At 62.0% G+C, this 25,825-nt stretch overlaps 1 protein-coding gene across 2 annotated transcripts; it reads left to right on the forward strand.

Moving 5' to 3' along the window:
- The first annotated feature begins 380 nt into the window (after positions 1 to 380).
- On the forward strand, positions 381 to 25,097 carry LOC117649991 (corticotropin-releasing factor-binding protein). 2 transcript variants are annotated; one of them, XM_034393226.1, is made up of 9 exons: positions 381 to 585; positions 7,245 to 7,392; positions 15,091 to 15,217; positions 20,604 to 20,761; positions 21,991 to 22,195; positions 22,914 to 23,086; positions 23,479 to 23,593; positions 23,698 to 23,854; positions 24,067 to 25,097. In XM_034393226.1, the coding sequence occupies exons 2-8, from the start codon at positions 7,246 to 7,248 to the stop codon at positions 23,844 to 23,846; spliced, it is 1,074 nt and encodes a 357-aa protein (XP_034249117.1). In that variant the 5' UTR covers positions 381 to 585; position 7,245; the 3' UTR covers positions 23,847 to 23,854; positions 24,067 to 25,097. The 2 variants fall into 2 exon arrangements, with proteins under 2 accessions (XP_034249117.1, XP_034249116.1); XM_034393225.1 differs by lacking the exon at positions 381 to 585 and adding an exon at positions 3,708 to 4,089.
- The last annotated feature ends 728 nt before the right edge of the window (positions 25,098 to 25,825 follow it).

Consider the following 25,825-nt stretch of genomic DNA (forward strand, 5'->3'; position numbering starts at 1 on the left):
ATCTCTCTGGCACCTACAAGGAACGCCCGATGACAGAGAGAGAGAGGCGGCCTCTCACGGAATCAGTGACCCCAGGCCTCCGGGGGAACATCCCCCGCCAAGTCATCCTGTCCCCGCCGACTGATTCCGAGCGGGACGACCCCCCCCCCTCTCTCTCTCTCACCCATGGGTGCGAAAGAGACAGGCCGACGGGACCCCCCGCTCGGTATGAGCCTATGCTGGCCGGGCCGGCCGCCCCCGCGAGCCGCTCAGGGGCGGCGTGCGCCGAGAGCGCCAAGCAGGCATCAGCTCCTACCCCCGGCCGGCCAGGCGGGCCGCCACTGCCGCCAGGCGGGCCCCTGCTCCCTACTCCAGCGCAGTCCTCTCCTCAGTCGGTTGCAGAGCGCCCCGCGGGAGGGTCGAACAGAGAGACGGTCCACCGGCACTCTCAGTGCTACTCCTACTCTCGCTACGCCCCTCCCGGACTCGGCCCTCCGCCCTCCGCCAGTGTCCCTGCCTGGCGCTGCTGCCCGCCAACGCCAACTTTCCAGGGGCGCCCCGCCGAGCCGAACCGCGAGCACCTGCAAGACCCGCAAGCCGCCACAGGTGAGGCAGAGTGATGCCCTCGGCCGTGGCCGACACGGCGTGGCCGACACGGCGTGGCGTCGCCGCGAACCTAGGCAGCACGTCGTCTTCGTGTCAAAGTGACACCAAATCGGCACGATACAGTCAACATCGGGGACCATTTCGACGTCGCGATGAACAAAAAAAGTGACATAAAGTGATCTGATAGTGACGGCTGCTTCTCCTCGGGCCCCAAAGCAGTGTCCTGCGCGTCCGCGTCGTTGGGGTTGCCTGATGCCTGGGGCTGTCGGGGCGGTCCGGGGTAGGCCGCTGTCGCTGCACCCCGGGAGTCGTTGCCTATGGCGTTGCCTTCCTTTGCCCGCCGAGAGGTGCAGCGTTCGAGCAGGAAGAGCATGTAAAATTGAAGAGACAGGGTGCGTCGCTGTTGGCGTGGTCCTGCTCACCGGAAAAGAGAGACTGGGACGATTAGATCATGGGAGCGGTTTCCGACAAGTCTCTCGTCGGCCTGTATCGCTCGCACTCACGGGGCGTTCCGTCTAGAAGAACAGATCGACGAAGCGCTGTGTGCAAAACAGTGTTGACTTGCAAAAGCTTGGATCACAAATGAATCACCGCAGAGCCGCATGGTCATTAGGTCTTGTGGGAATCAAAAGCAAAATAATGCCAGCTGTGAGATCGGTTGTGTTTGCTGCGTTGCTCTCACAGCAAATAACGATTACGAAAGGACGAATTTTATCTGCCGCCGCAGATCATTGATAAGCGGGCGATCACGTTCACCGGATAGCAGTCACAAATCTAATCCAAAAATAGCAAGGGGACTTTCAAAGAGTGGATTCGCTCGCACTGGGGCATCGAGACACGGAAGCCTCGCGCTGGATAGGAGATATGCCACTACGCGCCCCGCACTTCGTCTCTCTCGCACTCAAGGGGCGCCCAGAAAAAGCGCGGGAGAGGCAGAGCGACGGAACGCCGTGGGGGATCAGTGTACTGGGTACGCCACCGCGGCTCTGCTTTTACTTTTGCCCCGGAATAACCGGAAGTTAGCCGGAAGTGGGGAAGGGTCGGCACGCAGACGGCCGGCCAGAAAGTGTGTCACTACAGTGTGGTGTCGGTGTCACCGTGCGACCGAACCGAACCGAACCGAACCGCTGCCCTGCCTGGCCTGGCCCCTGCCTGGCCAGGGCGGCCTGGCAGCCCGTCGGCCGGTGCTAATCGAACCGCTCTGTTATGTGGCCTGTCCCTTTCGCCGACCGGCCTATCCGTGTGAGTGCGCGCGTGGGTGTGCGCGTTAGTGTGTGTGTGTGTGTGCGAGAGAGGGAGAGAGAGTGTGTGAGTGTGTCACTGTGTCGTATCGTTTCGCGGTAAGTGGGGTTGGCGCGGCGCGGCGTGCGGCCCCGCGGGGCGGGTTGTTGGGGCGGGTTGTTGGGGCCAGGCCCGGACTGGCCCGGGCCGCGGGGGCGCGATCGCGCCCGGGGCCTCGCGCGAAGCGCGGGGCCTTTCGGCCGCGGGCCACGGGGCCTTTCCACCGCGGGGCCTTCTTGGCCGCGGCAAAGTCACGGTCTTTAACTATTTACGTACTTAAATCAAAGGGGTACCCATTTGAATATTTCTCAAGATTTCGCAGAATTTTGCGTCAAAATTATGCCGGATTCCGCGAGATTTTGTTGGTTGGTATTCCACGAAATTTCTGCCGATTTTACGCATGATTTCGGCAAATCAAGCGCATTTTTGTCCAACTTTGGTCCCAAAATCGTTGCGGTCAAAGGCAAAATCGTTGTGGTCAACGTCTTCCCGAGACGGGCATGAAAGAGTGGGGTCTTAAGAATACTAGAACGTCGAGGGAGGCCTTTTACGTCAACTAGATTGGACACAGTGGCCGCCCAAAGTCAGCAAAATCAGCAAATTTCCGAGATTCGACCACTTTTTGACCAACTTTGGTCCCAAAATCGTTGCGGTCAAAGGCAAAATCGTTGTGGTCAACGTCTTCCCGATACAGGGCATGAAAGAGTGGGGTCTTAAGAATACTAGAACGTCAAGGGAAGCCTTTTGCGGCTACTAGATTGGACACAGTGGCCGCCCAAAGTCAGCAAATCAGCAAATTTCCGAGACTCGACCACTTTTTGACCAACTTTGGTCCCAAAATCGTTGCGGTCAAAGGCAAAATCGTTGTGGTCAACGACTTCCCGATACAGGGCATGAAAGAGTGGGGTCTTAAGAATACTAGAACGTCAAGGGAAGCCTTTTGCGGCTACTAGATTGGACACAGTGGCCGCCCAAAGTCAGCAAATCAGCAAATTTTCGAGACTCGACCACTTTTTGACCAACTTTGGTCCCAAAATCGTTGCGGTCAAAGGCAAAATCGTTGTGGTCAACGTCTTCCCGATACAGGGCATGAAAGAGTAGGGTCATAAGAATACTAGGGCGTCGAGGGAGGCCTTTTACGTCAACTAGATTGGACACAGTGGCCGCCCAAAGTCACCAAACACGGCGTACCCTCCCCTGGCTAGTAAATTTAAAACAATGGACGCATATCGGAAAAGGGGGCCCTTGACGTCACACTGCGACCGGGGCCCTGACTTAGCCAGTCCGGCCCTGGTTGGGGCGGGTGGCTAGGCGGGTTGTATGGCCGGTCATGCTAGCGGGCTGGCCGGGGCTAGCCTTCTCGGTGCCAGGCGGTGCCGGGGGCCCTTCTCGGAACCGCCTACGATGATGACACGAGCCTGCCGCGGCCGCGCGGGGGGTCCTTGGTCTGGGTCCCGCGACGCGCGGTTCCCCGAAGAAGCTTTCGCGTGGCGGTGCAGAAGACTGATTCCGTGAGAGGCCCGTCCCTCTCTCCGTCGCACTCATCAGTCCCGTGCAGGTGCGAGAGAGAAGGACAGTCGGCCGCTCTGCGCGCTCTGCGTGGAATGACTGTGCAGACGGCTCGGCGCGTGGGAGAGAGCGAAGACGCCCAGGCCGGAGCGATGTCGCGTTAGACGCGTCGCGCGCGGAGCGGAGCCAGGACACTGCCTGCTGCCGCCTCCCTTACCGAGCCACGTCGAGCCTGGCGAAGCCGAACCGAGCGTGCGAGCGCGCAGCGGGACCGCGACGGGGAAGTCCTGCAAGGCCGCGGGGCGCGTGTCACGCAGTGTCGCGGACACCGATGACGGCGACGACACCTGCCGGAGGTCCCTCGGGAACGCGCGGCCGCGGGGCTGGAGCGGGGCCGGCGCCCTCCGCACGCGAGGAAGCACAAAAAGGCGCCAACTGCGGTGACACGCTGACGACGACGGCGGCGAGCCACTGACCCGGCTTGACCCGGCTTCGAATCCCGGCGGAGGACAACGGAGAACCTCCTCGCCTTTGGTCGCGCTGTGATTACCCAAGCCGTGCCGCCGCCACCGTCGCCGTCAGTGTCCGCGGGAGCGATGGGGCCGCCGTAGGGCGCCGGCCAGTTGTCCACTCCACCCGAGACTCCACCCTTCGGGCCCCGCGGAGGCGGGCCAGCCATCCTCGCCCTCCCCAGGCCGACTCGCGTGATTCCAGGTGGGCTTTACTCTGCTTCGGCAAAGGCCGTCCGTGGGGACGAGGAGTGGGAGCGACGCTGAGCGGGCACAGCCTTTCACCCTCCGGCTAAGGGCCGCGGCGGCGGCGGCGCGGCACCAGCACGGCACCAGGCGCCATGCAGCCCCCTGCCCCTCCATCTGTCTCCTGATATCGGAGAACTCATTAGAGACCCGGCATTTCGGCATTCTGCTCTTCCATAAAACGCGGGAAATCCGAACCGGTGAGGGGCTGCGCAAGCTGTGGCAAGCCCTAACGAGGGTGGGGCTGGCGGGGCCGGCGGGGCTGGTCGGCGTGCAGAGCAGGACAAGCTGTTGATTACGCGCTGTCGCCGAGGCCGTGGAGGCCGCCACCCCGCACTGCGGGGGCGGGGCGGGGCGGGGCGGAGCATCGCAAATCCGGGCGTGCTTCAATTAGTGGACCACACGGCGTGGCCCTCCCCGCAACATCATAAAATTATTGCCGCTGCGAAACTGTCATCGCTTTTATCCCGGCCCTTGCGCCTGGCGCGTGTTATTACCTGGCGCCGACGAGGAATCGAAGTGGAAGGCGAGGCGATGCGCACATTGTAGGCGCACTGCGCTGCGCTGCACTGCGTCGCCCTCTTGTTGTTGTTTGTGCAGGGCACTGTAGGGCCGGGCGTCACTGCCACACTGCTCCGCTAGCAAACAACATAAAGATAAACGCCGCCTCCTCACCTGGCACGCCAGGCATCGCCTGGCAACAGCACGACGACAACCACGACGAGGCTTAGCATGTTTGATGTTTACGAGGCGAGCACCGGTAGCCCCGCCGAGACAGCCCAAGTCCACGAAGTGGGAGAGGGAAAAAAGAAGACGGTTCCTCGAACAGACAAGGGGAAAAACTGGTGATAGGTTCGGACGCAAGTTCTGGAACTCCGCGCACCCCGACTTTTCCTCCTCGGCTCTTCAGTGCTCTGCAGCTGCCGCCGTCGCGCCCCTTGCTCCTCCACTCCACTGCTAGCGCTAGCAGCGCCGCTAGGCCGACAAATAAACGCAGCAGATGCCTCCGTCCCGCAGCTGCCTGCACGTTTTTGCGCCTCTCTTGTTTTTGCGCCGCGGCCCCCTCGTCGAAAGGGTGCCGCTGGAGTGGGAGATTCCGCAGCCTTTCGTCGAACACAACATTTCGAAAATCGCATAACCATCTGTAATTTAGATTTTAAAAATATTGGCGTAATTTGCGAGTACGTAAGTGACTTGGCCACGTAGTATATCCATATCAGTAAGGGCACGTCTTCAGGGAAATGGGTCATTGATCCAAACGTCATGACAGGACTCGCATTCCGGAGCCAGTGACCACTAAATATCAGGAAATGTCCGCGAATCGGACCCGAGCCGAACTCCTGGGAGAGCAATACCTCAGCGAGCGCGGCCACGCCATCCCTACACGGTTCTTCCTCATCGCGCCGAGACAAACATTAATCTTGAGCCCTCGCCGCGGGCCGGCACGCGGCAGCCCTTGCGACGGCCCTTGCGGCAGCCCCCCGAGAGCGTGACCAGAAACCCCGTGGGCCCTCCTCCCCCTCACTCGGCGCGGCGCGTGCGGACCTGGGGAGGGAGGGGACTTGCAGAGGGCCGCGTGGAGGTCCGCGAGGAGCCCTTTGTACTTCCTGAGGGACTCGACGCGCGGCCCCGCGAACCAGGTCCTCGCCGTGGACGCTTGCACTGCGTCCTCGGTGCTTGGCACTCGGCACTCGGGGCGACCGGGCAAGCAGAGCCAGCGGCCTGCTTCCGAGAGTCGGTTTGCCGCTCTGTCTCGCGCGCACCTGTAGGGACGCGCCATGAGTGTGAGAGAGACAGAGCGACGCAAGCGACTCTCGGAATCGGGCTGCCAAGGCGGAACCAGGCGGAAGCGCGTGCAGGATGAGCGCGTTATCGCGTCCTCGCGTGCCTGCCCCCCCCCCCCCCCCCTCTCTCTCTGTCCTGCTACAGTGGGCAGGATGCAGCCCTTTGTCTTCGGCGTGAATAACTCCGCGCCCTGTACTCGCCACCACGCCCCGCCCCGCCCCGCCCCGCCCGCTGAGGGGCACCTGAGACGCCGGCCGCACAAAAGGCGTCGTCCCCCCCCCCCGCTAGATTTGGCCAGCCAAATGGAATGCCGTCCGGCCGTCCCACGCAGCGCCCCAGCAGACGGATTCCGAGAGTCGCTTTCGTCGCTCTGTCTCGCTCGCACTCATGGCGCGTCCGGCGCAGGTGCGAGAGAGACAGAGCGACGAAAACGACTCTCGGAATCAGTCCGCGCTGCGCCGCCAGTTCGGCGAAGCGGCGGCGAAACACTCGCGCTCACTCACCGGAGTGACAACAAAGCGTTCACCACAAAGGCGCCAAAAGGCAAAAGCACTCGCGCCAAAGTTTTAGTTCGGGCGGGAAACTCGGCTTCGCCTGCGTCACCCGCTTCGCCAGCCACGCCACTGGAAGTGGGTTATAAGTCGCGTATGTGGCTGCCGTGTTGCCTTTGAGGTCATTCGGGCTGGAGCAGGGCGGACAGCCAATGGTCTGCTCCCCTCCCCCTCCCCCTCGGCAATAGAGACGTGTCGTTCCCCACCCCGCTCACGCTGAGCTCACTTCCGGCCTCTTCCGGCCCTGGCCCACCCTGGCCGGGCAGCCAGTGTGCAAACAGTAGCCGATCGCTCCTCACTCGAGATGGAGGCCTCCCCGCCGCCACTTTTCCCCTTCTTCAATCATCACTGGGCAAACTTCAATCATGTGGCGGCGATATGTCGTTTTCTCTCGGCGGAGACGGCGTAAGGTTGCGCAATTTCGAATATATTTCGTGCTATTTATCTCATGGGTGAGAGAGACAGACAGACAGACAGACAGACAGACAGACAGACAAGCGCTGGACACGCTACGTAACATGGGCGATGGGACTCTGGCTCTGGGACCGCCCGCCGCCCGCGAACCTCGCCATAGGCAACCAGCGCGCTCCGCAGCGCACGGCTGTGCGACGGGACGGCCCGCCCGGCAGGCGATTACCATTACCACTACGGGCTAGGGCCCCACCACCGACCGCGGAGCACTCATGGGGCACACTGCGAGGGCGCGACGAAGACGGGGCGATAAGCCTTGGATCACTACTCGGCAGACTGACTCTTTGTTTTTGTTTTCGTTTTGCAGGATGGCGGCCGTGTCTCACCTGAGCGTGCTGCTGACCGTGCTGCTGTACCTGACGGCCTCCATCGCCAAGCCCAGCGTGCCGAGAGCCGGCCAGAGCGCGGCCCGCGTCGGCAGCGTCGGCAGCGTCGGCACGTCCAACTTGAGGCAGGTCGGTGTCAGCGACGTCGTCCACAGGCCGCAGGGCCGTTTCCTTGGCCGTTCCAGCCGAGAGTCGTCTTCGTCGCTCCGTCTCTCTTGCACCTATGCGGGACGCCCCACGAGTGCGAGAGAGACGGAGCGACGGAAACGACTCTCGGAATCAGTCTGCAGTGCTCCAGCTGCACTCGGCGCGATGCAAGCGAGCCCTGGATGTCGGCTCCTCTCCCAGTGCCGTGTGCATAATGGAATAAGGGAGATGTGGGGAGGGGGAGGGGGAAGTCGGCTGGTGGCGGAAAGGGAGGGGCGGGGGCAAGCCGCTGCGCATACAAGACGAAGCCACGGATGACGTTGAGCCGGGTGCCGTCCAGTTATGGAGGAGCAGAAAATGGAATGGCGGGCTCTGTGTGTGTGTGCGTGCGTGTGTGTTTGTTTGTGTGAGTATGTGCGATTGCGGGTGTATGTGCGCTTAACCCTCAGACGAGGCATTCCAAACTCCCCTACAAAGCAGAACGGTCCACTCCACTCTCCACTGCGAGACGCGCGAGCTGCCCCAGCTGCCCAGGGTCCAGCCCGGTCCGGTCCGACCCCAACGCGCGCTCTGCACCACAGTACTGCCGTCCGCGCCGCGACGCTGGACGAGGGATCAGAATATATTCCGGCTCCGGCCGTCGGATGTTGGTTAAATCAAGTCGTGTCGAATTTCACGGCCATTTGGCTCACATACAAGAATGAAGGCCCGGGGAAGTCTCGAGAGCCGAGCCAGCACAGGGACGTTCCGTTTGATAAAATACGAAAATTCTTCGTTTCCCTCTCGTGCGGTTTCGCCTGCTGACGTACCGTGCCGCGTGAACATTGCCTGATAGCCTCTATCTAGGTGATGGCATGGAAGAAGTGCCGTGCCGCGCCGCGCCGCGCTGCGTGTGGGCGTCGAAGCACGCCGTCGCCGTTGCCGGGTGCCGGGGCGCGGGCGGAGCCTTGTATAAATAGTTGCTAACGCTCTCAGCCGAGTGAACTCGCTTAACGAGCTGCACCTCTGCCGCTCGCCCGCCTGGCGTCGTCCGCACGCTGAGTTTAGTTTCCCGCTCCAGCAGGCTGACGTCGAACAGCCGTCTCGCCGCTCCGCCTCTCTCTCGCAGTGGAGCGACAGAGACAGGGCGACCGCGTCCGGATGCAGCCCTCGGGCCGCGCTGCCCCGCGGGGTGGGCCTGGGGCGGCCTGGGGCGCCTGGGGCGGGGCCTAGGCCGCAGCAACAAGTCGACCGCCAGCAGCCCGGTCCACAGTGGGCTAGAAGACCGGCGGAGGCGGCCGAAATTCCACGAGCTCCACAGTCGCTAAATGGGACTCGAAACGAACGTGTGACCCCACCAATGGATTCCTCGTTCGGAGAGCATTCCATTGATGGGGTCACACGTTCGTTTCGAGTCCCATTTAGCGACCCTGGAGCTCAAAACACGTCCAGAGTTTTGGCCGCCTCCACCGATCTTCTGGCCCACTGTGCGGCCTCGGCTCGACCTCGGCTCGGCCTGGCCTGGCCTCTCCGCCATCCATCGCCTCGCGGCCTCGCCTTGCCTCGCGTAGCCTCGCGCCGCCCGCCCGGCACGCCGGCACGGCCTCTTCATCTTCCGCACGGCGGACTAGACGTCGAACGCGGCGAGACGAGGCGAGGCGAGACGGGCTCATTTTCTCGCTACTCGACGCGGAGCGCGAGGCTGTCAAATAATGCACGTCTGCCTCGCGCTCTTCAACGAGCGCTCCCTGCAGACTGATTCCGAGAGTCGTTCTCGCCGCTCTGTCTCTCTCGCACCTATACGGCGCGCCCCACGAGTGCGCGAAAGACAGAGCGACGAAAACGACTCTCGGAATGAGTCTGCACGGCGCCGCCGGCAGGAACTTGAAGCCTCTTGCGGTCGACAGCCGCACGCCGCTTCATTCTTCAGAGTGTTTCGCGCGCGGTTACGAAATCGACCGGCGATATTGCTTTCCATTAATGATTGATTTGAACGGGTGTCTATTAGTTGACCTTGCCTCTTGGTTGACCAATATTGACAAATATTCTTCTGGAAAGCACAACACATTTTTCCGACCGGCTGAACGCGAGGCAGACAGCGCCTCCCTTTCGGAGAACCACTAAATCAGCCAGCCACTCAGCCACTCCATTTCAGGTCGGCTACGGATCCGCGCGGTGGCGGCGATGCCTTTTCCCCGAAGAGGCGACGGGGGCGTCAAAGCCGGCGCGGCGGCGTGGCGTGGCGTCGCGAGGCGTGGCGAGGCGAGGCGTGCATAGTGGAATTGGCCATCCAGAGTGGCGAATGAAACGGCTTTTCGGCGGCTAATCCGACTTGGCATCGGATCAGTAATTCTGGTAATTCTATGGCCACACCCCCGCAGCGCCTCATTGACTGTCCAAAGCCCAGCCGCCCCGCGGCCCGCGCGGCGAGGTATTTCTTTTTCATTTTCATTAGACCTGGATTAAAGCGCTGGTCCAGCCCGGGGCCCGGCGGGGTGGCAAAGGGGAGGGGATTCAAGGATTCGAATGATCGCGATGGGACTCGGACAGGCCGCTCACCCCGGCCGGCCCCCGCGGCTAGCCACCCAGCAGGCTGATTCCGAAAGTCGGTTTCGTCGCCCCGTCTCTCTCGCACTCGTAGGGCGTGCCGTATAGGTGCGAGAGAGACAGAGCGACGAAAACGACTCTCGAAATCAGTGTGCAGCCCCCGAGGGCTGAACACGTCACCACGCCCTCCGAAAAGGACTGGACGAACTCGATCAAGAGCGAGTCGGTGCGCGCCGCGCGCCCACGCCGAAGCGAAACCCATCTCGCGGTCTATTTTGCTACCGGCACCGGTATTAAGTACAACTTGCCCGCGGCAGCCGCGGCGGGGGGAATGAGAGACCGGCACAGCAAGGGAAGGGGCGGGGGCGGACGGGTGGGCACTGAAAGGAAACAACGCGGACGGGAAAATATTCGCGGGGCGCGAAAGGAGAGACAATCGGATGGAGTCGAACCTCGAACCCTGGCCTTTCGAATCGGGGGCCGCACATCGAGAGCACGCGGCCGCAGGGACACCGCGCATTGAACGTGCCTTTTTCTGCTCTGCCGAGCGCTTCCGCCGCGCGCACTGCTTCGCTCCGTCTCTCTCGCACTCCAATGGCACGCTCCACGAGTGCGAGAGAGACGGAGCGAGAAGCTGGACTGGATCCCGGCGGCGCGGCTCGTGTCGAAGAAGCGCCTCCGCCGCCTTGCCGCGCTCTCCCCTCGAACCACAACGACCGCAATCGCTTGGCCGCGCCACCTGCCCTAGCCGGCCCTAGCCCTCTAGACCCCCTAGCCACCTGTTGCCGCGCAGGGTAGCGGGGGCGCGACCCCCACCCGCCCCTCTGCCCTCAGCAAAGCGCTGAATTCCTCGATGACGGAGGTGGCGGTCGTGGCGGTCTTGGCGGTCTTGTGGTGGACGGCGATCAAGCGCAGTGCCGACGGCCGGCGCGTGACTCTGACTCGCCAGCATCCATTCATTGGTGGGGTCACACGTTCGGTTCGAGTCCTGTTTAGCGACTCTGGAGCTCAAAGCGCGTCTAGAGTGTTTGCCGCCTCCACCGGCCTGCTGGCCCACTGTGCGTATGACCCGAGCCGCCTCGCCCCGCGTCGAGCCACGCATACTACATCCGCGGACTTGTTCCATTTCTACCCCCGAGGAGTCACGACTCCCCCCCCTCCCCGAATCACCATCAAAGCGTGCCGGCCCTGCCTGCCCCCTCTTTACCCGCGACACCTCAGACAATTTCGTGCGTCATCGCACAAAGGTGATGATGGCCCGGCCGCCCCGGCCGCCCCGGCCGTCTCGACACGCGCTGGCACACTGGCGCAAGGTAGTGCCGCAGGCAGGGGTCGCGGGGGCCAAGTCGCCGTGGATGGCCTGGATGGGGCCGGAGTGCCTGGCAACCACCACATGCAGGGGACTCACTGTGCGCACGTGTGTGTGTGTATGTGTGTGTGCGTTTGTGTGCGTGCGTGTGGTGCACACAGCGAACGCGTGACTTTCAGTGCGGAAGAATGGCGCTGGAGGAGACTCGGCTCCAAATGACGCCGAGGAGCGGAATCCGAAAAAGAGAGGGAGAAATGCCATTTTGAGGACGAGTGGCACGACCCTGCGGACAAGTTCGACTAACGCGGGCCTCTTCATTTCGTCCTTCAAAGGACACCGCCCCGCCCGTCGTGTTATTCCGCGGCGGCAAATGTTTCCCCTCGCTTCGAATTTGGCCAACGCCGCGGCCCCGAAGACAAAGACAACACGTGCGGAACGGAACGGAACGGACTCGCCGCGTCTTGTTGCTCTTGGTCGACGGCCCACCCTCTCGCTCTACTCGCGCCCTCCGCGGCGGCGGGCGGCGAGGAAAAGAAAACCCGTGTCCACAGCCGCACCGCTTCGCTTCCAAAACAATCAGGAACGGGTTGTCGGGTACCAACAGTGTACTCACACGGGTGAGAAGCTACACTGCAAAACGCTAGTGCATGCACACATTTTAAACTGTGTGCTTGTCGGGCTCACACTTTCGAACAGCGGTCCTAGGACCTATGCAGTCTCAGTCAGGCGCGCTGTTCAAAAGTGTGTGCCATGCACACATTTGCGTTTTGCAGAGGAGGCGAACGATTCCGAAAGAGACGTTTCCTCGCTCTGTCTCTCTCGCACAACGCAAAGCGACGAAACGACCGCCTTCGGAATCATTCTGCAGCAGGCCCAGCCAGGGTGCCCCCAGGGCCTCGCAGTGTGCGTCGGCCTCACCCCGAGTGCAAGCGATAGCTCATCTGTGCGGCATAGGTGTGGGTGGCTGGGGAAGGGGAGGGGAGGAGGAGGGGAGGGGAAGGGGAAGGGAGGGGGGGGGGTCGCTCATCAGGCCGATTGGTTCCGCGTCGCGCAGGGACCGGACGTCATCGCCCAGCGCCACGCCACGGCGGGCCAAAGACGAACGGCGAGGACGGCGTCGTACAGTGCACGTCGCCGTCGTCGCCGTCGTTCCCGTAGGTGGTGTGAAGGGGGCGTCGGCGTGCTGATTGCCGGTCGAGGGCCTTGCAGTGTGGGCGCGGCGCGGCGTCGAGTGCCGAGGTGCCGCCTCATCCGCGGCGCCCTCGTCGAGCCCCTCGTTCTGCACCGCCGCCCCCGAGTGCGCCAAGTACGCCGCGCCGCCGATTCCGAATGCCGCCGACGGAATGGGGAGGGGAGGGGGAGGGGAAGGAGGAAGGCTTGCCTATTAGGCGCGGGTTACCTGCACGGCTGACCCAGAACGCCGTGTCAAGCAAGCCATCCGCCATCCTCCCCCGGCCGCCTCCAGCACGCTCCAGCGGCCCAGCCTCGCCCAGCCTCGCCCAGCCTCGCCCAGCCTCGCCCAGCCTCGCCCAGCCTCGCCCAGCCTCGCCCAGCCTCGCCCAGCCTCGCCCAGCCTCGCCCAGCCTCGCCCAGCCTCGCCCAGCCTCGCCCAGCCTCGCCCAGCCTCGCCCAGCCTCGCCCAGCCTCGCCCAGCCTCGCCCAGCCTCGCCCAGCCTCGCCCAGCCTCGCCCAGCCTCGCCCAGCCTCGCCCAGCCTCGCCCAGCCTCGCCGCCTCGCCCAGCCTCGCCCAGCCTCGCCCAGCCTCGCCCAGCCTCGCCCAGCCTCGCCCAGCCTCGCCCAGCCTCGCCCAGCCTCGCCCAGCCTCGCCCAGCCTCGCCCAGCCTCGCCCAGCCTCGCCCAGCCTCGCCCAGCCTCGCCCAGCCTCGCCCAGCCTCGCCCAGCCTCGCCCAGCCTCGCCCAGCCTCGCCCAGCCTCGCCCAGCCTCGCCCAGCCTCGCCCAGCCTCGCCCAGCCTCGCCCAGCCTCGCCCAGCCTCGCCCAGCCTCGCCCAGCCTCGCCCAGCCTCGCCCAGCCTCGCCCAGCCTCGCCCAGCCTCGCACAGCCGCCACCCTCTCCCTCTAAAGTGAGCCAATTAGGCTGGGACGGCCGATGACGGCCGAATGGCGGATGGGGTCGGGAGCCCTATCGGGTTGCCGTCGGTGTGGAGGTTGAGGTGGCCCTGGTTGGCCCAGCAGACTGAGAGTCGTTTTCGTCGATCTGTCCCTCTCGCACTCATGGTGCGTCCCGTGTAGGTGTGAGAGAGACAGAGCGGGGCCAGTCTGCTGGGTGGCCAGGCCGCCACCGCCCTGGTGCCGGCCGGGCAGATTAGCCGGGCGGTCCAAAGGCACGCCGCGGAAGCCGCTCCAGTCTACCACGGCAGTGGCCGAGGGGGAGGGGCCAGGAAGGGCGGGTAAACGTGTCCCCCGGACTCAGAGTTTTGTTTCCCAGCAGCGGTGGAAACTTTGGGGTCTGCGGCATCAAATATGTCCCATCCCGTCCAGCAACAAAGGCGCTTAGGTTTGGGACTTTTTTCCACGCGGACCACTGGGATGAAAGCCACTGGAAGCTGCTTGGGTCACGATGGGTCTTGAGCAGGACGCTGCCGCTGAACACTGCTGAGCCTGGGGGCGTGAATTATGCAATGTTTTACAGCGGCATGTACGTGCGTCAGCTCCGGCCCGGCTCAGGCCTCATCCATTTTTCAAATGTATACAGACCCCATTCAATTCAGTTCGCGCACCGCTCGGAGACCTCACGTGTCCGGCACGTGCTCGTGCAGCACGCCATGACGTGACCCTGCGGACCCCCTGGAGTCTCGGAGAGAGAAAGACTCGGCGGATAAAGGGAGGCGGGCAGCTCGCTGTGTAGCTCTAAAGTTAAACAGCATAACAGATCGACTTAATCGAAAGGGCTGCTTCAAGAGCGAAAATAAACACTGGAAATCGAACGCCACAGGGCAGTCTAAATTAACGCAAATCAGAATCGTGTAGTTTTCTTTTCTTTCCGTTTTCTTCAAAGTAGTAGTCCTTTTTCACGCAAAAGACAATTTACAATCCGTGGTAGGCCGTACGGCCGTTCCAGGCACTCGCCCCTCGAAACAGCCGAAAGCTCTCCGCGAATGGAATGTACTACACGTTCTAGTGTTGAAGGCATGAGGGCGGAGGATTAGTTCGTAGAAGTCAAAGGAACACATTCAGTTTTTTTTTTTTTTTTTACAGTGTTAGAGGTATGTCGACTCTATCACGCGCTTCACAAGTTTCCCCGTGATGCAGTCATTTTCTGGGGCTTGGGTAGCAGCTCACCGGCCGATGGACGGAGGAATTGCTTACAAACTATTACTACGCTAACCTAGGTCGCCACCGCGAGCTTGGGCGGCTCGGGCGCGCAGCGCCATCTCGCGGCGACTCGCGGAACCTCGTCCGCGCGCGAGTCCAGTTTGAGCGGTGACAACACAATAATGCAACGCCACTTTTAGAAAGGTGAAAGTTTATGGCCGCCCCGCGCAAAACAGTGAGCCGCTCCACCGCGTCGGGACAAAGACGGAATCGAAGTCAAACGATGATGGGAGAGGTGTCGACGAGGGTGTCGAAAAGGCGCTCGTGATTCTTTGGTGAACCCCGCCCCGCCCCGCCCCACCTCACCCCGCCCCGCCCCACCTCACCGCGCCCCGCCCCACCTCACCCCGCCCCGCCCCGCAGTATCTGTATCCATTACGTCTTGGCCGCGCACGACTCCCTGTCGGCGGAGAAGAACAAGGCTCGGCCTGCAGCGCCCGGCGGCGCCGCCAGAAAGACAAGGCACGGGACACGGCATTGTTACTGTTATCTTGCTTCGCTCTGCTTGCAGGCACTCGCCGCGTCGCCCCGGATGCCCTTTTTCCCGGAAGGGGCCGAGGCGGCCGACGGGGCCGAAGGGGGCGCCCTGAGCGGACGGGGCCGGGCCAAGCGGACATCGGGCGCCATCCCCATCACAGGTGAGTGAGTCAGCCTGCACACTGATATTCCGAGAGTCGCTTTCGTCGCTCTGTCTCTCTCGCGCCCATACGGGACGCCCCGTGAGTGCGATGGAGAGGGGGCGACGAGGACGGCGCTCGGAATATCAGTGTGCTGGTAAGTCGGTCCCCGCCAAGAGGGCGAGGCAGCCTGAGGGGAGGAGCCGAAGCACCGCAGCCGCCATGAGTGCTCCTGCCTCGCCTGCCCCAAAAAGCCGCCCCCTCACCGAGCAGCAGACTGATTCCGAGAGTCGTTTCGTCTCTCTCGCACCTGCACGGGCCGCCCCGAGAGTGCGAGGGAGACAGAGCGACGTCCGCAGGGCGGCGGGGCACTCGGCCCACACGGTGCACACTTTGGAGGGTTCAAAAACGGCGGCGGGCCGCACCGCAAGTGGCTGCGAGACCTGAAGTTCGTCCTTCGTCCAATTATCTACGGGGGACGTGCAAGCCCCGGCCCAGCCCCGGCCCAGCCCCGGCCATGCCGCAGTGGGCGAGGCAGCGAGGCCCGCGACGCTGCAGACCCAACAACTATCGAAACACTCAAAGTTTTTAATGAACATGATCGTTGGGGCGGTGCCGGGCGGTGCCGGGTGGAAAGGCCAACACGGCCGGGCGGGGGCGCGGTGCGGAAACCAGGACACGACGGAAACAGTGCGGGGAGGAAGCAGAACGGGACCGTCGTCAGACCGGGAACTAAAATGTGCAAACGAAAACAATTTAAAAGATGGAAAGAGACAGAGGCACGAAACATCTGGCGCGCATCGCGTTTACCAGGATTTGCATTTAGGGCGAGGGTGACGTCACTCTTTTTGCCCTTTCCGGGGGGGAGTAGGTCATGACCCTCGTTATTCCCGTGCCGCCCGCGTAACCCAACATGGGTACTTAGGGATGTTTAGATTCTACGCAAGAAACAAAGAGGGGCTCGAAGGGCATTCGATCCACGGAAAGCTTCGCACAGTGGGCCAGAAGACCGGTGTAGGCGGTCAAAATCCCGGAGGTTTTAAGCTCCAGAGTCTCCGAATGAGACTCGATTCGACCCCACCAATAAACTGCTTTCCGAACGAGGAATCCATTGGTGGGGGCCACACGTTCGGTTCGAGTCCTGTTTAGCGACACTTGAACCCCCTTTCGCTGGGCGCTATCACCGGGTTCGAGTACCGGCTGCGGTTAGCGTGCGGCCCGGCAACGCCAGGTGTTTTTGGCCCCGCGCCGCCACGGCCGTGCGTGCACTGCAAAGGGCTGCACGGCGCGGCGTCTGACTGCGTCTGACTCGACACCAGTTACCGCCGACGTGGGCGGCCACGCTGTGCAGCGCGTTGCACCGCGCGTTGCCCCGCGTGCACACTGCACCAGTCCGCATGGACGAGCAGCCTGATTTGACCACAGCGTCGCCCACTCTGCAAACCGTCCGCATCATGTCTGTTGACATCAAAGATAAATAAATGAGAAGGAAAGAAAACAGATATAATCACCCGTCACGAGAAAATAATCTTTCAAATTATTATTCTTTTGAAATCTTCTGTGAGGGTAGTTGCTTTGAGGCATTTTGCGCGGCACTTTGGCTCCGCGACGCGGTCACCGCCGCCTCCTGAACGAGAACCTGGCCTGGTGGATGTGACCGCGGACTGCGGGCGGCCACCGCAGCCACCGCCACCGCGGAGGAGTTTGGCGGTTGGAGCTTCTTGTCGCGGGCAGACTTCCCGAAACACGCGCACTCACACACAAACACACTTACAGACGCACACACATACACACGCAAGTATCACACGCACACCCTTGCTAGAGACCCACCGTGTGGCAAAGCGCGGGCCAACGTTTGAAACTAATGCGATTGGAATACAATATCAGGTTTGCAAGCTGCGAGTTTGTGGCTTCAGTGTAGGTTCTGAAACCTTGGATTAGTTCATTGTTCAGTAACAACAAATACAGTCACGAACAAAATGAAACGACAAACTCTGATAAAAGTCAAACAAAAAGTTAAGTTGCTGCAATGTCAAAATAGGACCGATCGGGGCCGCGGTGGGTGCAGGCCGTGGCGCGGCGTGGCGCCGGCGCCCTCCCTGAGGCACCCCAGCAGACTGATTCCGAGGGTCGTTTTCGTCGCTCTGTCTGTCTCGCACGCATGAGGCGTCCCGTAAAACTGCGAGAGAGACAGAGCGACGAAAGCGACTCTCGGAATGAGTCTGCTGCTGCCCGCGGTGTGGCCTTCTAGGGCTGCCCATCGCCGCTCGAGGCCCTCGAGGCACTCAAGGCCGCCACCGCTCAGCGCGCTCAGCTTGTTACCGCCCCGCACTTTTATGTGGCGCGGTCGGTTGGTCGCGTTGGGCGGTGGCGCGGTCGGTGCAGCCCGGGGCTGTAAAAGCACCGCGGCACCCCGTCCAGCGGAGGGACCGCGACGGACCGCGAGGACACGAAGAAATAAAACGACAACGAGTTTTCACCCGAGTTAGCGCGCCCGCACCGCGCACCGCCCTGTACACCGACTCCGAGAGCCTCTCTCGCACCCACACGGGACGCCCCATGAGTGCGACAGAGACAGGGCGACGACAACGGCTCTGGGAATCGGTCTGCTGGCGGCCCTGGCCTGGCGCGGACGTGTGTGTGCCGTGCCGGGGCGCCTCGCCCCGAGGCTACAGAATCGACAACGTGCATTCCTCTTCGGGGTCCAAATCATTTTCCTTTACGTCCTTGTTCGTGCCGCCAGCGGGAGCTTCGTTGGGACGCCGAAAGGCCATAATGCAACATCAAAGTCCCGCCCCGGGGCCGTCATCAACACGTTGCTCGGGCAGAGCAGAGCGGTGCAGCGCCTTCTGATCAACAGGTGCGGGGCGGGGCGGAGCGGGCCAATGTGCCCCGACGTCTTTCCGTCGCTCGCTGCGACTTTCTCGCCCTCGTGGTCCGCTTCTTAAGGGTGGGAGGGAGACAGAGCGGGATGGGCCAGCCCGCAGGCTTCCCGCCGGCGTGAAGGGCTGCGGCTGGGGCCCAGCTGCCTGATTCCGAGAGATCGTTTCGTCGCCGTGTCTCTTTCGCACCCCTAACGACGGTCCATGAGTGTGAGAGAGACACAGCGACGTTAAGATCCTTTCGGAATCAAGCGGCAGCGGCCGTCCATTTGTGGGCGGGACGGCTATCGCAGCGCTAACGCTAACGCCCAGTGCCTGATGTAGTGATCTAGTCTGGCGGTCAGGGCCGCCGATCGGCCGACATGGCCAAGGGCGGCCAAGGGCCGTCGTTGCGCGTTACGTCTGCGTCCCGCCCCCCCCCCCCGCCCCCCCGCCCCGCCCCACCCCGCCCCGCCCCACCCCCCCCGCCCCCCCGCCCCGCCCCGCCCCGCCCCACCCGCCCCGCCCCCCGCCCCGCCCCCCCGCCCCACCCCGCCCCGCCCCCCGCCCCACTCCGCCCCGCCCCGCCCCGCCTCGTAACGCGGCAAAGGAAACAAAAGCCGGCCGCATGCCTTGTTCAATTTCGCTCGCAGCGGGCACCGCGGCGCCGTGCCGGGCCGTGCCGTCCGGGAAGGCGCCGCAAAGGCCGTGGGCTCCGACAGACGATCCCGGATAATCCGGCGCCCCACCATGTCGATCGTGTTCCTCGTCGGCGAGGGTCGCGGGGGCGGCGGGGCGGGGCGTGGGGCGAATCTCCGCCACGACGCGTCACGCCGTCACGCGACTCCGGTGCGCGCTGGACCCTGCTGGACGCCGTCAAGCGCGGACGAACAGCCACTTAGGGTGGGGTGGCTCGGCGGCCTGGCGCAGCCTGGCGGCACGGATAAGGACACGGCAAGTTCACTTCATTGGAGGGTGTGCCCTGACCGCCCTGCTGCCGGCAGACCGATTCCGAGGGGTCGTTTTCTTCGCCCCGTCCCTCTCGCGCCCCTACGGGGCACCCTGTGAGTGCGACACGGGCAGAGCGACGCGAACGGGCCTTCCAAGATCGCTCCGGCCTGCTGCGGCCGTCAGGGCGGCTCGCTCCGTCGGTGCGTTCGCGCGGTTCGCGGCGGTTCGCGGCGGGCAGGGAGGCTGCCGTCATTAAAAGTAGTAAAGCAAGGCGGTGCCTTAAACTCGGCCGTTATGGCGGCGCGTGGGAATGGGGCGGCCGTGCCAAGTTGAGACGAATCTGATTCACGTTGGCGCCGTGCCGTGCCGTGCCCTGCCGTGCTCGCTCTCCCACCGGCAGCTGTAAAACAAGCTTAATGGCGCCGGGCCGCCACTGCTAAGTCCGCGTTAACGATGTCGTCTTGCGGCGCTGCGGCCAGAACGCTACGCCGTTTGGCGGCCAAGTCTCACTGACGCCGCTGATTTGGGCCGCGACCTGTAGGCTCATTCCGAACCGTGCTCTGTCTCTCTCGCACTCACGGGGCGTGCAGCTGGGTGCGAGAGAGACAGAGCGACGGAGCGCTTTGTTCGGAATAATCAGACCCCAGCACTTGCGGGCCTCAGCAGCACGGTGCCGCCATGTCGGCGACCGCGGCGGTGGTGCGTCTCTGTGGCCTGCATGGCGTGGATGGCGGGCGACGAAGGTGCGGCACTGTTTGAGACTAGCCGAGGGCCGCGGGGCGCAGCATGGGCGCAGCCCGGCGCAGCCCCACTCCAGACTGTCTTGACGGACTGAATTCGCTGAATGGCGATGCAGATTGGGAGTCCGGAGCAATTACGTGGCCACCGCGCCACCGCCGCCCTATGTGCACGCCGACGACGAGCAGGGCCTCGAGGAGGATGGCACCGCACCGCAAGGCCGCCAGCAGCGCCGTGCAGACTGCTGCAGCCATCGTCGCCCTGTCTCTCTCGCACTCGTGTGGCGCTCCGTAGGGCTGCGAGAGAGACAGGGCGACGGAACGATATTCGGAATCACTTGTGGATGGGCTCGGGGCGCGCAAGCCAAGGAGGCCCGACCCATCACGACCGCCACCTGCACCCGGGCAGGGCGGGCACCACCCCGGCCGGTCATCAGGCCGACCAGACCCAGACCCGTCTCCACCCTACAAACCACTCGCTGGATTAGCGTGCAGATTAACGCGGGCTGCCTCGCCGCGCCCCGTCAACACCTGCCTCATTGTAAAAGTGGCCGTGTGGCGCCCCGCCCCACCCCACCCCACCCCACCTCACCCCGCCCCGCCCTCGGCAGGAAATTAGCCGTCAGGCGGCGCGCGGCGCGGGCCTGGTAGCAGCCGTGGCGGGACCACGGGGCGCTCCTGGGCAGGACGTGACAACGGCGGCAAGCTGAGTCCGACGCGCTGCTTCGTCGCTCTGCCTCTCTCGCGCCCCAACGCAGCGCGCTATGGGTGCGAGAGAGACAGAGCGACAGAGCGCCGTTTCGGAACGGTCCCCGGGTGAGCCAGCGAGGCCATTACCGGTCCGTAACTCTGTTCCAGAATGCACCTTCGTCTACACGGAGGAGGGCGACTTCTACCTGGACTACGAGGGCGACCCCACCAAGGTGTGCGGGGCCATGTTCCTGGCGCCCGCCAACCAGCGCGTCCAGCTGCGGCTCACCCTGGACGTGCCCTGCTCCACCGGCGGCATGGTCTCGGTGAGCATGGCCTTTTAGGCGTCCTGGCCGAGCCCGTAACGCACGCGAGCGTGGCGGCCGGCCTACCCTCCGCTTTGCAGGCGCTCTGGACCGCGAGACACTGCTGCGTCGCTCAGTCTCTCTCGCACCCCTGCGGCACGCGGCACGACCGGCCAGACCGAGGGCCAGACAGAGAATGCAGTGTTCCGGACCAGCACCAGCCTGCAGCATGCAGGGGCAGGCCGGCGGGCCCCGCCGCCGCCCACTCCTTGTCCTCGTCCGGCCCGCCACACAGGCGAGCGCGGCGGGCGGCCTACCCTCCGCTTGGCAGGCGCCCTGGTCCTCACGCCGCGCCGCACAGTGGGCCAGAAGAACGGTGGAGGTGGCCATAATTCTAGACGCGTTTTAAGCTCCAGAGTCGCTAAAGAGGAATGGAACTGACAGTGAGACCCCATAAATGATTTGCTCTCCGAACGAGGAATCCATTGGTGGGGTCGCACGTTCGGTTTGGGCCCCTTTTACCGACTCTGGCGGTGAAAACGCGTCTAGAGTTTTGGCCGCCGCCACCGGTCTTCTGGCCCACTGTGCGGCGCCAGTCCGAAGGACAGAGTGTCGAGATCAAGACCCCGTGGGCGTGCGTCTCGTAAACCGCGCCACACGCGTCAGTCGTGCGGCGGCATGCGTGGGCGACAAACCCCTGGAATCAAATGTGGCAACCGCGTGTCCTCCGTGACGCTACGCCGCGGCACGTTTTACGGCGATCATCCCGCGAGGCTGCGGGGACCATACCGAACAGCGCTTTCGTCGCTCTGTCTCTCCTTCGCTCTCACGCGGCGCTCGGGGGCGCGTCGGCGTGCCTTTTCGGACTGTCTGCCCGCGAGGCGGCGAGGCGCGTCAAAGAGAGGCGGCCCGCGCTGTAAGCCTGTAAGGGCGGCGTGGCGGCGTGGCTTGGCTAATTGTCTTGGTGGAATGGCATGTGTCGCAGAGGGGCTGCCGCCTCTAGTCGGGGCACGCTTTGCGGTGCTCTGCCGCCGCCCCGCCGCCGCGCGCTCAGAGGGTCTCGCACGTCCGACGACGTCGCTCACACGCCTTTATCTATTTCAAAACGAAACAAGAACGAGTGTGACGCTGTTTCAGGGAGATGGCGTGAGAGGTCTCCTCTCAAAAACCAAGACGCCGGTCGGTTTCCGAAGCGCGCTAGGAAAAATCAAGATCAACTCAAAATTGATTTCTGTTTTTTTTTTTGTCAGGTGACGGACGGCTGGGACTACCAGAATCAGTACCTGCCCATGGCGCAGGACCACCCCAAGCCGGACAGCGAGCGGCACACCACGCTGTGCGGCGTGGAGCACACGCAGGCCTTCGAGTCGTCGCAGAACGCGGCGCAGGTCTCCTACCTGCTGCCCACGCCCGCCAGGTTCGCCGTCTCCGTGCGGCACGTCCGGAATCCCACACGTGAGCGTACTCCACTCTCGGCGTTCCCTCTGGTTTTCAAGGGAAAGCCCTGAAATCGGCACTGGCTCCCACGCACTGCAAAAATATATTTAAATCGACTTAAAACAATTAATTAATTGTGGTTCTTATGAAAAAAAATCAACCAAATATTTGTTGATTTTGTTGATTTTCTTTCCTGGTTTTCCGAAGTACCAGCTTCTTTTTCTCTTTCGCCATCGGTCGGTTTGATGCGGGGTTTGAGGCACGTCCGTTTGTCCTGCTGCTGCGTGGCCGTGCGTCGAAATGTGTGCTGGCGGCTCCGGCACGTACACGTGTCAGGGCCCGGCAGGCCGGCAGGCTTTTCGAAGGGCTCGCCCAGCGCCGCCTCCTCCGGCAGAGGGGCTTCCTTCGCGTCCCTAAACGGACGGGGCGCGCCTCGCCCCCGACTCAATCGAATGGGCTCCACTCCACCCCACCACACACAGTGGGCCAGAAGACCAGTGGAGGCGGCCGAAACTCTCGACGCTTTTTGAGCCTCAGAGCCGCCAATTGGGATTCGAATCAAACGTGTGACCCCACCAATGGATTGCTCTCCAAACGAGGAATCCATTGGTGGGGTCGCACGTTCGGTTCGAGTCCCATTTGGCGACTCTGGAGCTCAAAACGCGTCTAGAGTTTCGGCCGCCTCCGCCGGTCTTCCGGCAAATTCACTGTGCCTGACGTGGCCGTGTGCTCGCAGCGTGCAGCGTGATGCTGGGGGACAGCGAGGTGGTGACGCTCAGGAACTTCGGCAAGCGGAGGAACTGCTCCGTGACCACCATCTACCCGTCTGTGGTGCGCATCCTGCAGCTGCAGGTCGGCGTCAACGAGAAGCACCCCAACATGGAGCCGGAGACGGGCACCATCCACAAGGTAAGCTCATTTTGCCCTATTGTTTCCTTCGCCACTCGCGTTTATTCTGCTTCCCTTTTTGGCCGGCGGACACTGTAAAAATAGAGAGAAAGAGTCCATTCAAATCGACATAAACTAGTTTGAGTTCTCTTGACTTAATATTCGAGAAGGCTTCATAGGACTTGACTCTTAGTCGACATGATAAAAACCACGAAAGTCAACCTAATAACAAGTCGAGTTGGCCTTGACTCCTTTTCACAGAGTACTGTGCAGGGTGCGTATTGCGTCGACGAGTGGGGAGGGGAGGGAGAGCCAATGACGCTTCGCTTAACTGCCCCAGTGTGCATGGCGTCGCGTGGGCCGCGTCGACAACGGCCACTTACGCTCAGTAAACGTGCCCCCTCTTCTTCCAGTGCGAAAAGCGGGGCCTGGAGGACTACGTGCAGGTGGCGGGGCTCGGCATGGCGACGGAGCTGGCGGGCCCGGAGACCGTCTTCGGATCGGTGTGTGGACTGGATACAAGCGCAGGTAATTTTACAACAAAACAGAACAAAAAAAAATAGTGAAGTTGGTGGGATTCGAACCCGCGTGATTCGCGCCGCTGACCGGCCCCTTTGCCACCACTCCACCAGGCCGGCCCATGAGCATCCTGTGCGGCGCCCTCAACGTGCGGCTCGTGTCCAGCGGCCGCTACGACAACGCCGTCACGGTCTTCGTCAAGCGGATGGAGACGGAGGAGGAGATGCTGAGCGCCGACTTCTTCTGCGACGCCGAGCTGTGAAACTGAAGGTGAGACGAATGCGCCGCGGCACATTCCGAGAGTCGCGTCTGTCTCTCTCGCACCTATACGGGACGCCCCGTGAGTGTGAGTGAGACAGAGCGACGAAAACGACCCTCGGAATCAGTCTGCTGGGCAAGCAAGGCGATGTTGGCCGTGGCCGCCGTGGCCGCCGCCCGTGTCGTTACGTAACGCTGTCACACTTTTTGTCGCTTTGTTCCAGATCACCGCATCGTCACCGCAGCCGCGCCAGAGCTTCATCTTCCGCCATCGCGCCTCGCGCTTCCAGCCGGACCGCGGCGGCCTCTCCAGTGGACACCGGCGGACAGACAGACGGACAGACGGACAGACGGACAGACAGACAGACAGACAGACAGACAGGCAGACAGACAGGCAGGCAGACAGACAGACAGACAGACGGACAGACAGACAGACAGACAGACAGACAGACAGGCAGACAGACAAACAGACAGGCAGACAGACAGACAGACACCTCCCTTCTGCCGCTGCATCTCCGCCACTCGCAGCGGTCCTGGACTTCCCTGGCGGGGCCGGCGCTGCCCAAGCTGTTTTCGGCGTGCGTCGTTTTATTTTATTTAACGAGATTTAAGTCAATTAGGTTTATTTATTTGAGTACAACTTCAATTTCCAGTAGCGTCACTATCACAGTGTCACAGTGCCATCCTTCACTTAAACTAGCTTCACGTTCCTTTTTTGTTTTAATTTAAAATAATGATGATGATTATTATTAATAAATGTCTTAAGTTTGTTAGTGGTTATTGTGTTTCGTCGGAACGAAAAACTTGTCTATTTTTACTACTAGTTTGACTTCTGCGAGAATACCAAAGATAAAGCGTGCGGAGACGCGCCCAAGCCAGACAGTCTTGGCAATACTGCAGCGTGTAGAGGTTCTTCATGTTCTTTCCCCTCTCCTAGAGCATGGTGACTGTAAGTTTGAAAGTTTCTCGTAGTGCTGATGGGTGTATTTTAAGTACAAAATAAATGTGTCCTCATCGTTTACAAAACACCCACTCCATTGTTGTTTTATAATTCTAAACGTGTCTCTGCAGTATACTGTCGTAGCATTTAGGTCGATTCATCGTTATGTTTGTAAAATTAAAAAAAATCCTAGCTGCATAATATTTTAAACGAAATTGTGTTAATGTCTTGACATTATGTCTCATTTTTCTGATTTCTCCAACACTCATTTTCCAAGTTAAAAAAAAAGTCACAATAAAATAAACGAATTTTAAATATTTGTTTGATTGCCTTCTACCTTTTCCTGCCAGCACCGACACAAAGAAACAAGAAAGAATACAGCTAGCCCACGAGCACATGCAGTTCAAAGGAAAGCGTTTTGCAACAACGAGAACGGTGTGGGAAATCGTGCTCTGCCTAGTGCCCCGGCCGGGCCCCCTCTCTCTGTTTCTCTCTCTCTTTTCCGCCCACTTCTCTGCCCGAAAAACAGACTCCCCCCCTCCCCCTGGCATGCATTGGTGGGAAATTGCATTTACGGCTCCAGGCTGATCCGAGCTTATTGACTTTTGGCTTGCCTGAGCCACCTGTGCCCGGTGCCTCTGCGGGCGACATTATGCGTGCATGTGTGTGCGAGGGGGGGGAAAGGGGACCAATATATGAGGGCGAAAGGCTTCTGGGACAAACAGCTGACACACGTTACTTCGCGGCCCTAGGCAGGCGGGCTGGCCGTGGGGAGTGAAATAAGAACTTCAAACTTTCCCACCAGACTCGAACCAACGTTCCAGCCTCGAGCCAGACGGACGAGCAGACAGAGCGTGCTAGCCGTGGGCGTGAGCTGATCGGATTTCACCAGGAACTCCAGGGAGTAGGAACCAAAAGAAACTCCACGGACTGCAGAAACTCCAGGGCTCCAGGAACAAGGGACAAAACAAACTATATGGGCTGCAGGAACTCCAGCAACAAGGGACCAAAAGAAACTCCACGGACTGCAGGAATTCCAGGGA

Source organism: Thrips palmi, unplaced genomic scaffold (genome assembly GCF_012932325.1).
Source record: "Thrips palmi isolate BJ-2018 unplaced genomic scaffold, TpBJ-2018v1 HiC_scaffold_4, whole genome shotgun sequence".
NCBI lineage: Eukaryota > Metazoa > Arthropoda > Insecta > Thysanoptera > Thripidae > Thrips > Thrips palmi.

Coding starts and splice junctions, on each gene's coding strand:
- LOC117649991 (XM_034393226.1), top strand. CDS start 7,246: ATGGCGGCCGTGTCTCACCTGAGCGTGCTGCTGACCGTGCTGCTGTAC. Junction 15,218..20,603: donor GGGCGCCATCCCCATCACAG/GTGAGTGAGTCA, acceptor ACTCTGTTCCAG/AATGCACCTTCGTCTACACG. Junction 23,594..23,697: donor TGGACTGGATACAAGCGCAG/GTAATTTTACAA, acceptor CCACTCCACCAG/GCCGGCCCATGAGCATCCTG.